Source organism: Sminthopsis crassicaudata, chromosome X, assembly GCF_048593235.1.
Source record: "Sminthopsis crassicaudata isolate SCR6 chromosome X, ASM4859323v1, whole genome shotgun sequence".
Lineage (NCBI taxonomy): Eukaryota > Metazoa > Chordata > Mammalia > Dasyuromorphia > Dasyuridae > Sminthopsis > Sminthopsis crassicaudata.
Genome location: NC_133623.1, coordinates 975,264 through 988,323, shown reverse-complemented (window position 1 = coordinate 988,323; position 13,060 = coordinate 975,264). Strand labels below are relative to the sequence as shown.

The 13,060-nt window shown below is 61.8% G+C and overlaps 1 protein-coding gene across 8 annotated transcripts in view; it reads right to left on the bottom strand.

Moving 5' to 3' along the window:
* Nucleotides 1-13,060, bottom strand: part of IQSEC2 (IQ motif and Sec7 domain ArfGEF 2) — a 34,925-nt gene that overhangs the window by 11,177 nt on the left and 10,688 nt on the right. For 2 of the 8 annotated variants that reach the window (XM_074277969.1, XM_074277971.1), the window contains 3 exons: nt 2,415-2,727; nt 1,790-2,185; nt 256-1,292 (listed from right to left, as the gene is read on the bottom strand). In XM_074277969.1, coding sequence (XP_074134070.1) covers nt 256-1,292; nt 1,790-2,185; nt 2,415-2,727 — 1,746 coding nt within the window. The other 6 variants (XM_074277970.1, XM_074277967.1, XM_074277973.1 and 3 more) reach the window with 6 other exon arrangements.

The window sequence follows — 13,060 nt, the reverse complement described above, 5'->3', positions numbered from 1 at the left end:
CGCGCAGTGTGCGACCTCTACGTGCACCTATGTTGTCACGCTTGAATGCGTGCTATCGGGTGGCTTGCCTGCAGGATTCAGAGCCTGAGGTCCAAGGTCACCCAGAGCCTAGTTACACGAAAGCCATCTGGGTCGCAGCTCACTGGAGTACAGGGCAACAAAGGGGCTGAAGGGAAAGAATGGGGGGGAAAGCAGCCGGGGGGAAGGAGAAGGGTAGAGGAGGGGACGGGCATGCCCGGGAAGGCCAGAACCTACTTGTTAAACAGGTTGAGGCCTATGCGGTAGTGCCGTCTCTGGACCACGTCGTTGTTGAAGGCTGGGGAGTCCCAGCTATGCCTGGTCTCCCGCTGATAAGTCTGGGAGCCCAGCGGGGCAGGGGGCTCGCGCAGGCTGTCTCTTGACGAAGACCCCGAGCTGCAATTGATGGTCTCGTTTGAGTTGGTGGTGCTGTTCAAGCTATCAGGCTCCCCATCAGAGTTGTCGCCGCCGCCACCCCCGCCCCCGCCACCGCCGCCGGCCCCCGGAGCCGTGCCGGCTTCACACTTGCTCATGAGGATCCGACCACCGCCGCCCCCAGAGGGACCGCTGCTGTTGAGGGTGGAGCTTCCGGGGGGTGGCGGGGGGGCTCCCAGGCTGCTAGTCTCAGGGGCCGGGTAGTGGCGGAGGGGGTGAGGGGGTCTCCCGGGCGGTGGCGGCTCCGGGTGCTGCTGCAAGGTCCCGTGGGGGCTGCTGGTCCCACTGGCCTCGTAGTTGCCCAGTTGCCGGTGAATAGAGCCCCGGTCGGAGCGGTCACTGAGGTCCACGGAGCTGTCACTGGGCGGCTCGATGGTCAGCAGTGGAAGATGGGCGGCCCGCAGACGGAAGTCCCTGCATTCAAGGCAGGGAGGGCCCCGACGGGCCCCCATGTCCTCCTCCCGAGCGTTGGCGGCCCCGGGTGGGGGGGGCGGGAGAGGCGGCTGGGGAGTGTCGCCGCTGCCGGCCGGGTGGTCCGGGGAAAGTGGCGACACAGGCCCGGTGGTCTCGTCCAGGTAGAGCGTGACGTCGCTGAAGGAGGTGCCCGTGCTGTCTCCATGGTGGTCCCTGTCCCGGGTCTCCGCCTGCTCCGGGAGGGGCCCCGAGACCTCCACTCTCCCCGGCTCCACCGTCTCTTCCTCCTCTTCGTCCTCCTCGTCCTCTTCGTCCTCCTCGTCCTCCTCATCCTCCTCGTCCTCCTCATCCTCCTCCTCTTCCTCCTCTCCCCGGAGACTGTGGCAGTTCAGGGCCTCATCGATCGATTCTGCCAAGGACTTCACCTGTTCCTCAGAGGGTGGCAGGGAAGGGGGAGAGGAGGGCGCGGGACCCATCAGTGAGGCTGAAGGGAAGACGGTCCCGCCCCTGCCCCCTCCCTCTTCCCCTGAACTCTCAAGGGCCATCAGGGCACCTGGAGGCCACAGATGTTTGCTTAAGGCTGGCCCCAGGATCTCCACAGAGTTGGCCACTCCTGGTGTGGAAACTCCCTCCCCTGATGTGGAACAACCTCCTGGGTTTCTGGTCTTACAGGGATTAAGGGGGGGGGGACAGTTCACGCTGGGCCTCCCCTCCCCACAGACCCACACTCTATCAGATCTGCCAATAGCCCGGTGACTGGGGAACAAATACGGCGGGGAAGCAAACGGACCCGCCTTCTCCCGAACGGCCCCTGAGCTCCATGGCTCCTCTCCATTCCTCCACAAGGCCCCGGGCCCGCCAGGCGCTCACAGCCAAAGGGTCTAGAGGGAAGGGGCGGATGCCCCGGCCCCTGGAGCCTCACCTGCTTGGAGAAGGAGTCTTCCAGCTCGGTGATATCATTGGAGAACTCCCCAGAGGTGGTGACCGAGCTGCCCCCATCCAGGCCGCTGCAGGAGCCCCCATAGGGGAGGCCACGCTCGAGCCGATGGGCCCGGGCCCCCACCATGGCACCTTCGTCCAAGGAGGCCGGCTTGCCCTCGAAATAGGGGGCATTCTGGCCCTTGTCGTACTCCTCGAAGGAGAACTGCATGCGCATGTTGGACAGGATGATGCGCCGGGACATGCGGCTCTCTGAGGCCGAGCTGCGCAGCCGCTCGAAGTTCTTATTCATGCGGTACTGGCGGAAGGCCGTCTGGATGGTGCGGGCCGCCCGCCGGCTCAGGAACGGCCCACCGTACTTCCTCTCCAGCATCTCCACCTGGATGCAGAGAGAGGAGAGAGAGGAGGAAGGAAGGAGGCAGGGAGGGAGGAAGAAGGGAGGGAGGAGGGGAGGAGGGAGGGGGGAGAGAGAAAAGAGGCAGGAAGGACAAAGGGGTGGCGCGAAGGACAGGAGGACACCCGCTCGGCTTTGTGTGGAACGGGCAGCGAAGCCGGGCCTGGCCGGGAGGGCTCCCCCGCGGCCCTTCCCCCCCTCGCCCTGCACCTACCTTCTTGTCCTGCAGGTCCGTGGAGAGCTCATAGCTGTCAGACAGGGCCTTGGACCTTTTCAGCTCCTCTTCCTCCTGCTTGCGCAGCGCCAGGCTGGCGGGCTGGAGGCGAGCCCGCTGGGCCCAGGGCAGGCCAGTGGCGGCGGACGGGCCGGGCATGTGGACATGGCAGGCAGCTGGGGACAGCTCATAGGGGTCCGACAACTTGGCGAACTCGCTGACAACACCACTGCCCCCGCAACGGTAGGGGGCCTGGCTTTCCGGACTGTCGGCCCCGACGCCCAGATCACTGGACGGGGCATCGCCCTCCACACTGCAGGAGGGTAAGGGATGGATGGGGCTGGGGACCTGAGCAACCCTGCTCCGGGGTCCCTGATGGCCCCCCTACTTCTAAGTGGCCGCTCTGGCTGCGCTCTCCCTCACCCACTGCTCGGGGCTCAGCTCCGCTTGCCACTCCCAGCACCAGTGCAAGGGATTCGAGAGAAAGGGGCCTGCGGCAGGGACTCGGGGACAGGCACGCCGGCGGAAGGCCAGAAGGCGGGGCACTTTCCTTCCCTCCTTTCTGTCCTCCTCCTCTTCCCTCCCACTCCTTTCTGCCTGTGGCCCTGCCTCCTCCCCCTCCAACCCCTGGGTTCCTCGCTCCTCACACATAGAGGGCGGCTCTTCGGGACCACCTCTCCTTCTTCCTCATCTCCTCCTCCTCTTCCTCCTCCTCCCCCAGAGTGGTCAGGGCCACCCTGGGGAGCCCAAGGGAGCAGAAGGTGACATGGCAGGGAGTCGTCAGGCAGAGCTCCCTCCTTCCCCAGCTGGGCCACTTGGGCCCGTGGCACCTTGGGGAGGCACCTGGGCTCTGGCTGCCATGGCGACCCGGCTGCCAGGGAACAGAGAACAGCTAAGGGTGCGGCTGGCCCAAAGCCGAGGCCCACTGTGGCCCTCTCCTCCCGAGCTCTTTTTCCGCTCGCTGTGACCAACCCGAGTGGGGAGTGAGCCGTCGGGAGCCCGGCTGGCCGAGGGGCCAAAGCGCATGGTGGGGGGTGGGGGGGGCAACACCGGCTCATGGGGCCAGGGAGGCCCTAGTAGCGAGGTGGCGTAGGCCTCAGTCCCAGGCTGGTAAGACTGGGAGGATGGGGGAGAGAGAGGGGCATGGTGGGGGGGGGCAAAGAGCAGCCCCCTCCCGCTGGGAAGCCCCCCCCAGCCAGAGCCTGCCCCGGAGTGTCTTGCAGAATCCCAACACTGGGGCCCCCAGCCCTCCAGTGCTAGTGCTCCCCCTGACAGTGGCCCGTTGTGCTTCCTCTGTGCGCTCCTCCCACGTCCCCCAGACCTCATCTCCCCTCTTTCTCCCCAGCTCCCACCCCTCCTGCCTCTCCCTGCCCCTTCCCCGTCTCCATCTTATTTTCTGTCTTTGGCCCCTCGACCATCCCCGCTCTCACTCCCTTATTCTGATCCTCCCCGTGTCCCAACCCCATTGCCATCTTGCTCTCCCGCCTCCCTCCTTTCTCCCCTCCATTTCTTGGCCTCCCCCTAAGCTGAGCCACCTCCCCAAACCCTGGCAGATGGGGGGGGGCTGGGGATGGACACAGTTGCCATGGCAATGGAGGAGGGGGTTGGCCAGTTGCCATGGCTTCCAAAGCAGGAAGGAGCCTCTGGATGAGGGGAGGCATCACCTTGGCAACCAGGGGCCTGTCAGCCCCCCAGGCCTGGAGTGGGGAGCCCACAGAAGGCGTTTTTTAAGCAGATTTCCCCTCCCATCTCCCACCCCCAAACTCAGAGCTTCTCTCTTAGCCCAGATTGCTCAAACAGACACATGGGAGGCCCCCGGGCGGCAAGCTCCGCCTTCAGCAGATGCGGTCCCCTCGCCCCACATTGGGCCTTCAAGGCCCCAACCTGCGGCACCCAGCTCCGTACTCGAGTCCACTTCCCGAGTGCCCTCTCCCTACCCCTTTCTCAGACCGGACAAGGAGCGGCCCCATCTCTCGCAGGCGGCCCTCCAAACGCAACGAGCGCGTGAAGATAGCTGATGGTCGAAGTCAGAGCCCTGCGCGCTGCTCAACTCCGCAGACGAGTTGTGGAGGTCCCGAAGCAATGGCAGGAGGACCCGTTGGGGCAGGGAGGAAAGGGGGCACTTGCCAGTGGAGGGGGTGAAATTCTGCTGGAATGCTTCTCTCTGTGCCCTTCCTGGCCCAGGCCACACGCCCCGCCCCCTTCTCCTTCCCACCAGCTGCTCCAGAAGCCTCCATTCATTCTCCGGCCAAACAAGGGCAGTCGGGCCGGCAACCCACCCCGGGTTCGGCCCCTGAGCCAACCAAAGACTTGTTCACCCCAGATGTCCAGCCGCAGGAGGGATCAGCAGAGGCGGGGCGAGAGGAGCGGTCGCAAAAGCGCATTTTGCAGGGAACCACACAGGCAGAGCCCAGGGTTTCTGGGAGGAACCAGAGGCTCAAAGGATGTCTGCCTAAAAGTCCCTCTGCTGGAGAACATCCCGGTAGGTCAGCGCGCCTCACGGGCTTCTGGGGACTCTGGGACAACAGGCAGGCTCGGGGTCCTCTGGCCCACGTGTAAGCCTTGGTCAGGGACCGCTCCTTGGAACGCCCGAGTCGTGGGCCCCCGTCGGACGTCAGGGCCCAGTCCCGAAGGCCTCGGAAGGAAGGAAGGAGTGACCGGGTGAGATCGCCAAGGACCAAACCATCACCGAGGCGACTGAGGCACGAACCCTAACGCGTTCTCCGCCCCCACAGGCCCGGCCCGCACAGGGGCGCGCACAAACGTAAACGGAACGCTTTCCTCACAACAACCCTGTGAGGTAGGTGGGCTCACCGGAACCCGGATTTTACAAACGCGGAGACTGAGGCTCACACAGAAGTGACTTGTCTAAGATCTCCCGAGAAAGGGAAATCCCACTTTGAGCTACCGCTGCACCAGAGCCCACACCACCCCCGAGTGGGTGGCGGGGCCGAGCTTTGCCATCGGCCCCGGCCCGCCTCGTTTCCCAGAGTGCAGAGCCAGGCCCAAGAGGCCTTTGCTAAGGTGGAAGAAGAAAGAAGGCAGATTTGTTTTTTATTGAAATGGGAGAGTAGAGGGAAGAGACGGTCTGTCCGGGTCCAAGGCCTGAGAGGGGGTGGTAGGCAGAAGCTTCAAAGTCAGCACAGAGTAGGAACGGGGGGGGGGGGGGAGGAGGGGACAGGGTTCCCCAGAAACGTCTTCTGAGCCCCCTGGATCTGCCCAAACTCCTAATCCGGGCCCTCGTCTGGCCGCCCTCCCCTAGCCTCCTCTGCACTCCTCAGAGCAGCTGCTTTCCCAGGGGATCGGGCTCCCTGAGTCCGTGGGGGGGGGAGGGGGGGAGGCAGAGCAGGGAATGAGGAGCGGTTGAGATCCAAGACCAGCATCCTCGCGGTCCCCATCGGCACTGCTGTCCCTACGGCCAGGGAGAGAGGACAGAGCAAAGTGCGAGAGGCCCGCACTGGACAGAGGCCAGTACAGTTCCTTCCGGAGGCGGGGACTTAAGGCTTTGGCTTCTGCATAGACACATGGGACGCCCATGGAGCTGAGGAAGGTGGGGACGGGGACCCTGACGGAGGGAGAGAGCAGCGTGGGGAGGGGCCCGCTTCCAAGCCAAGTATTCTCCGGCCGAGAAGGTGAAGCCTCTGGACTTCCAGGTTACCTAGAAGCAGGGCTACTGGACTCAGAAGGGGGGCAGCAGAACTGGTGGCCGTCCTCGTCATCCTCCATTAGCGCCTCGTCCCTGGGGTGGGGAGGGGAGGGAAGGGGCGGGAAAGGTGAAGGGGAGTGGAGAGAGGTGGGGCCACGGGCAGTGGGCAACAGAGAGAGAGGGAGAGCCGGTGTTAGGTGGGCAGGGAGCCGGTCCTGGGGATGCTCTGGCCACAGGAAAGTGGGAGGGAACCGGGCTAAGGGGGGTGGGGTGGGAAACGACAGCCCCCTATCCCGTGGTCCTACGTGACTTGAGTTAGCAGCAAACCCTAGGGGCCTCCTCCATCCTTGACCACCACCCATTCCAGGAGCCATCCCTTCCCTCCAGAGATCTGGAGCCCCCAGCTACAGGAGCCTGGGCGCAAATCAGAGCTTGAGAGGGAGCGCTAAGAAGGAATGCTTAGAAAACCAAGGCCCAGCTCGGAAGAACTTGCAAAGGCCTGCTTAAGATCCCGGGAAGCGCGGCACCCAAAAGGACCAAGCGCCTCCTGTTTCTGACAGGACGCCTGAGGCCCACGACCGTGAGATGGAGAGGACCCCAGCCCCGCCCCCCCAGGGAGCCCCCGGCCACCAGGGACGAAGCGCTCTGTCCTCACGCCTCTTCCTTCTCTTTCTCTTCCCCCCTTCTCGAGAGCTCTCTCGTTTCCACCCCATTCTGAGCTAGTTCTCTAGAGGGGTCTTAAAGGGACCCCTTTAAGGCTCCTTCCTTTTTTTAAGGAGGAAGAAACTGGGATTCAGAGAGAAGAAAATGATCGACTATGACAAGCCGAGCTGTTACAGTTAGAAGACCCCAAGTCTCCCAATCTCACTTTGCCAGTGTTTTTCGACAGTTTCCACTGTTACCCCATCTGTCACTGCTTTACTGGACCAGTGAGAACTCCATTTCTCCGGGCACACAGATTCACGGGCCTGAGAGGGTTATCCTATGGCACAGGACCAACGGCTCATTTATTTAGAAATTCACCTACATATACCTCTAGCCAGCCAGCCATCTATGGACCCATCCATGCATCCATCCGTTGGTGGACCATCCATCCATCTATCCACCCATCCACTCATCCATCCATCCATCCATCCATCCATCCATCCATCCACTCATCTGTGGACCCATCCATCCATCCATCTATCCACCCATCCACTCATCCATCCATCCACTCATCTGTGGACCCATCCATCCATCCATCTATCCACCCATCCACTCATCCACTCATCCATCCATCCATCCACTCATCTGTGGACCCATCCATCCAGCCATGCATCCAGCCAGCCAGCCAGCCAGCCATCTATGGACCCATTCAGCCAGCCAGCCATCTATCCATCTGACCATGGACCCATCCATTCCTTCATGCACTCATCCGTCCATCCATGGACCATCCGTCTCTCTATGGCCCCAGCCAGCCAGCCTTATCCTTGACTGTCCTTCTGCCCATTCCTGTGGCCGCCCCTCTGGGAATGGGGGTATGAGGGGGTCTCCTCAATTCTCTTCCACACCCATGCTGTGTCCTGGGTATGGGCTAGGTGTCCTGACATACCAAGAAAAAAGCAAAACAGGGTCAGGCTTTTAAGCCTGGGATTGGGGTTGGGGCTAGTGGCGAACCTATGGGGGGACTCAAAGGGCACGAAAAGTAAATGCAAAGCTTGAGTTGGGGGGGACGGGACCCACGTTGAGGGAAGTTACAAAGAGGAGGTTCACAGGTAGGGGACAGGAGCTTTGAGAACTGCCCGAGGTGCTCACTGGGAAATGAATTCCCAGAGTCCTGCGGTTTGTGTCAGAGGCCGCACCCTACCCCACCACACAAAAGAGCTGCAGGGGGACGTGAGCCTGAGCTACATCTTGGAGAAGGGACGGATTTTCAGCGGGCCGGGGAGGAGGGAAAGCACTGTGAACGTGGGGAGCAGAAGTGGGACCAGTTTGCCAGCCAGTCCGATGGCACACAGAGCGGACATTTCGATAGCACCTACTATGTTTCGGGCCCTGTGCCAAGAGCTTTTTGAATACTTTCTTTGCTCCTCCCAACCACCCTGGGAGGGAGGGGCTGTTATCATTGAGGATAGCGAGGCACACCGTTCAGTGTTCTGTGACTTTCCCAGAGGCACACAGCTAGGAAGGAGGTGTCAGACACCACACTTGAGCTCAGGGCTTCCTGATCCCAGGCCCAGGCTCTAGCCCCCGGGGATACACAGAGTCAGGAAAAAAGCCCGGGGATGTGAATGGGAGGCATATGGTAGAAGGCCTTAAATGTCAGCCTGAAGAGTTTGCGTTGTATCCTAGAAGGACTAGGGAGCCACGGGAGATTTGTAAGTAGACAGGGACATGGTAAGACCTATGTTTGAATAATAATTCCACAAGTTTGGGAAAGGGAAAGACTGAAGAAGCAATAGTCCAAGCTTTACTCGGACTGGGCCAAAATATATCCCAACCATCCCTTCATCTACCCATCCACTCAATACTTACCCAGCCAGCCCCTAATCCATGTGCCTACTAAGCCAACCATTCATCAATCCACCCACTGAACCTTGCTTCCATCTAGCCTGCCTTCCGTCTCCCTAGATGATCATCCATCCATCCATCCCTCGTTCCTTCCATCTAGCTGACCATCCGTCTGTCCATCCATCCAACGAGCACCTTCCTACGCTGACAGCACAGAGAAAAAAACCACAACGAAGCATCTCCCCCCCAAACTTCCATTCTCCCGAAGGAAACAATGGGCCACAAGCAAATGGATGAGTGAAAGCGAGATAATTTGGAGACAGAACTAGCCACTGTATGGACTCTGGAAGACTTCCCAGAGGAGGCGGTGCCTGAGCTGAACCTTGAAGGATTTGAAGGATTCCAAGATAAGGGATAAGGGCAGCAAAGACCCCCACGCAGTGGGGGCCTACAGTGTGAGGGTGGGAAATGGGAAGTGGCTGAGTGCTGTCCTGGTGTAGACAAGGCCAAGAGGAATGATACGTACGGTCTGGCAAGGCCCTTCACGGCCAGACCGGGCAGGCCTGAGGAGATCGCACTTCCCGCTGGACACGAAAGAGCAGTGCAGAGGTCGTGTGAGTAGCGTGATGACGGAATTGTGTGACGAGGAGAGACCGCTTCAGAGGAGCCGATCACTACGGCCTGGGTGCTGATCCAAGGGCTTGAATCAGGGGGGAAGCTCTATGGGAGGAGAGGCTGGGAGAAATCTCGGGAAATACACTAGGGGGCCGAGGAGGAAGGGGTGAAGACGCCCAATTGGTGAGCCCGAGGGATGCCCGGGACGGCAGCGCCCTCGCTGGAAAGGGGTGAGTTTGGAGGATGGACGGGGCTTGAAGCCGAGAGGACAAGGCCCGATCGGGACCGCGTAAGATGTCAGTTGCAGGATATACCGTTGGAGATGCTTGAAAGTCAGTAAAAGATCAAAACCCTGGAGTCTGAGCTCGAGAAATGGATCTGGGGGACACGTTCCTAGAAGGGAGCATGGAGGAGGTCACGGAGCCCGCCAAAAGGGGCCCCAAGGCACAGCGTTGGGGGGGTCACCATGTGTAGGAGAGTGGGACGTGAGGATTGCTTCTGCCAAGGAGGCTGAGAAGGAAGCGACATCCTGGTAGGAGAAGGGGAGGCAAGAAGGCTGATTAAGCACCCACAACAGGCCAGCTGCTGTGCTGAGGCTTTCCATTTGGTAGGAAAAGCACAAAGTATGGGACAGAGAGGGACAAAGTGGGGGGGAGGCGGGGGCCGTAGACAAAGGATCCGGAAGGATGGCATCAGAGACCAGGCCTGCTCACCCGGTGGTCTCGGCACCGCAAGAGACTGAGAACTGAGAAGGTGATGAGGAAGCAAAGGCCACTGGGGCGGGGGGGTGGAGGACAGGGGCAGGGCTCCAGTGTGGTCGCCTGTGGGCCATTTGAGCACCACGAGGGCTGGCTGGCTGGCTTTCTGGGCAACGAGGAAGGAGCCGGTGGTTAAGAAGGAAGATGAGAAGGAACTTGGGGGATGAAGGTGAGAAGAGTGGGAGTCTTGGGGAGCGGGGAGAGGAAGCCAGAGGGAGCAACATTTGGGAACCAAGGGTGGGCCGAGGTGAACGCTGGGAGACATCTCAGCCTGTCTTTGGAAAAATGAAGCAGAACAGTGGGCACTTTGGAGCTCGCGGACCTTTTCACAAAGAAGTACCTACTACGTGCCAGCTACCGGGCCGGACCTTCCCGACTGCTTCTGGGACACCCGTGTTACAGCTAAGGAAACTAAGGCAAGACTGAGGCAGAGTGAGTGGCTCAGAGTCACCCAGTCAGACTGCCCGGCCACCCAGCTGAAAGGGACAAGGAGGAGACGGCAGGGAAGACGTTGCGAGGGCGCCTCTTCGTCACAGCCCGGAGCAGAGGGAGAAAGAAGGGCTCTGCCGGGTTGGGAGCCCGGGCTGTGTGGCCTTTGGGAGGCGCGCGCAGCAGCAGTGCACATGAGAATGGGGGGGGGAAGGGGGGGGCATTCCAAGCTGACTAGCCTGAGGGGTGAAGGATCAGAGGGGAAAGGTCAGCATCGGGTGGAACTGCTGAACCGGAGGCTCAGGCCAGCGAAGCTGGGGCTGGAGTACCCCTGCTCGCTCGGCTGCCCGCCCGGCCCGCCACCCGTGTCATCCACTCTGCCGATCACTCACCCATCTGCCACTCCATCTGGCTGGCTGTGCAGCTATTCAGGTCTCTAGCCGCCACACAGTCCACTCACCTCTTCCGCTAGCCATCCATTCCGGCAGCCATCCATTCTCACTCTGGTCCCACCCTGCCCGCCTGCGCCTCCCTCCCTCTGCTTTTTCTAAAGGCCTGATGACTGCTCCTCAGCCTAGTGCTTTCTGTGGCTCCCCGCCACCAGCGGGGCACGATCCATGCTCCCGTCATTGTGTCTGCGTCAGCCCCCTCAGGCGCCTTCAATTCCTGTGACCCCCCCCCCCGCTTGGGAGGCACTACCCCCCAGTTCCGACCCGTTTCACGGTCCAGCTCAAAGGCCGCTCGTCCCAGACACTGCCCTCCTCCGAGCCTCCCGGCCACCCCCCCAAAAGTGGCGTGGCTGGCGAAGTCCTGGAGAGCAGCGTGGAGGCAGGGGCGGGTCTAACTCTTACCTGCTCTCGGTCGGCCTGCCTGGGGGGAGTAGCTGCATGGAGAGGAACACCTGGGCAGGACAGCAATACTGGTGGAGGGTGGGAGACTCTGTGGACCTGAGAGAAGACAGAGAAATATGGGGGAGAGACAGAGGGGATGGAGGGGGTGAAAGAAACCGAGAGGGAAGGAGACAGGGAGACACGGAGAAGAGAAAAAGAAAGGGGGGGGAGAAGGAAAGCTGCGAAGGGGATGAAGGCGGAGGGCAAGAGGAGGGAGGGGGGGAGGGACCAGGCAGAGGGGGAGGGGGGGTGGCCAGAGGCAGGGGGAGAAGAGAAATGGCAGCAGCCGGGGTGGGGGGGCCGGGGCCTGGGCAGGGACTCAGGAAAGAGATGCAGGGGAGACAGCAGGAAGAGCAGGGGGCGGGAGTCAGAGACAGAGAGACAGGGAGCCCAAAGGGGAGCCCGAGCCAGAGACGGGGGAGAGAGATGGAGCCAGAGCCAGAGGGAGATAGAGATGGAGGACAGAGACACCCGGAGAGAGTACAGCATGGGGACGGGCATGACAATGTGAGGAAAGGGCAACAGAGAGACGGAAAAGAATGAAGGAGAAGGGAAGAGAGGAGGGAAAAAGAAAACAGGAAGTCAGGAAGGGAGGACGGCACTAAAACCACAGACAGCCAACAGCAGCAGCAACAGCGAGGAGGGCGACACCCAGGCTGGCACATACAGGGCAGGAGGCCTTCGGGGAGCACCTGGGCCCAGGCAGCAAGGGCTGATGGGAGTAAGGACCGGGCGGCGGGGGGCCCTCTGCGGCCACATGGGGCCTGGGACCACCACAGGGTCGAGGAGGAAAGGGGGGGGAGAGAAGCAGAGAAACCCACAGACCAGAGAAATGGACACGAGACACAAGGACAGAGATAAGGGGGGCAGGGGAGACCCGGACGAAGCAGGAAACGCGGCGAGAGCTGGTGGGAGGGGGGGAGACGGCGAGGGCCCGCGAGGGGGGAGGTCTTGGGCTCGAGGACCGTTCTCCACTTCAGACGGCCAGCTGAGGGTACGGGCCCCTCCCCAGGAGGGGCCATCTGTGGCCGAGCCTCCCGGGAGCTGCTCCTGTCCACTTCCAGCCTGTCCTGTTCTGAACCTGCCCCGCTATTTACCCCGTGGGTTGAGGGAGGAGAGCTTGGGGAATGGGGGAGGAGAAAGGTGAGAAGACAGACCCAGAGAAGAGGGGCGGGGGCCGAGGGGCAGGGAGGATGGAGGGGAGAGACTGGGGTGAGGCCACACAGAAGGGAGGGAGAAACATCTGGAGACAGACAGCACACAGACTCCGGGGAGCCCCGGGGCACCGGGCTGGGGAGGGGCTGCTCTCGGACATCCCCGCCAATCCTCTGTCCGGTCTGGGCACGGCGGAGCCAAGCGGGAGCTGAGAAATCATGGGATTCTCCCCTTTCCCATTCCACAGACAAGGAAACTGAGACCCTGCGGCCTAGAAGCCTTCCAGCTGGAAAGAAGGGCCAAGTCACGCGGGGAGGACAGACCCACTGGGGTCTGGGGAACCAGGCATGGAACTTACCTGCTCCCTGCACGGGGCTCCATGGGGCTCGGGCCCCAAAGCCAGATGGGGGAGGGGGGGCACCACCCTACTGTGGCAGGGCCAGGAAGGAGGAACCAGGACGCTGGAGGCTGAGGCTGGGCGGAGCCAAGGCCACGGAATGGGGCAGTGAGCCAGACGGGAACTGGAAAGTCTGCTCCGGCCTGCCTCCTTCTCCCCCGTCGCTCCCTCAGTCCCTCGTTCCCCCTTAGTCCTGCCGCTCCCCCTGCCCATCAACCCCCCCGCGTCTCCTCTGCAGGCCGGGTTTAGGCAGCACCGGGTCTCAG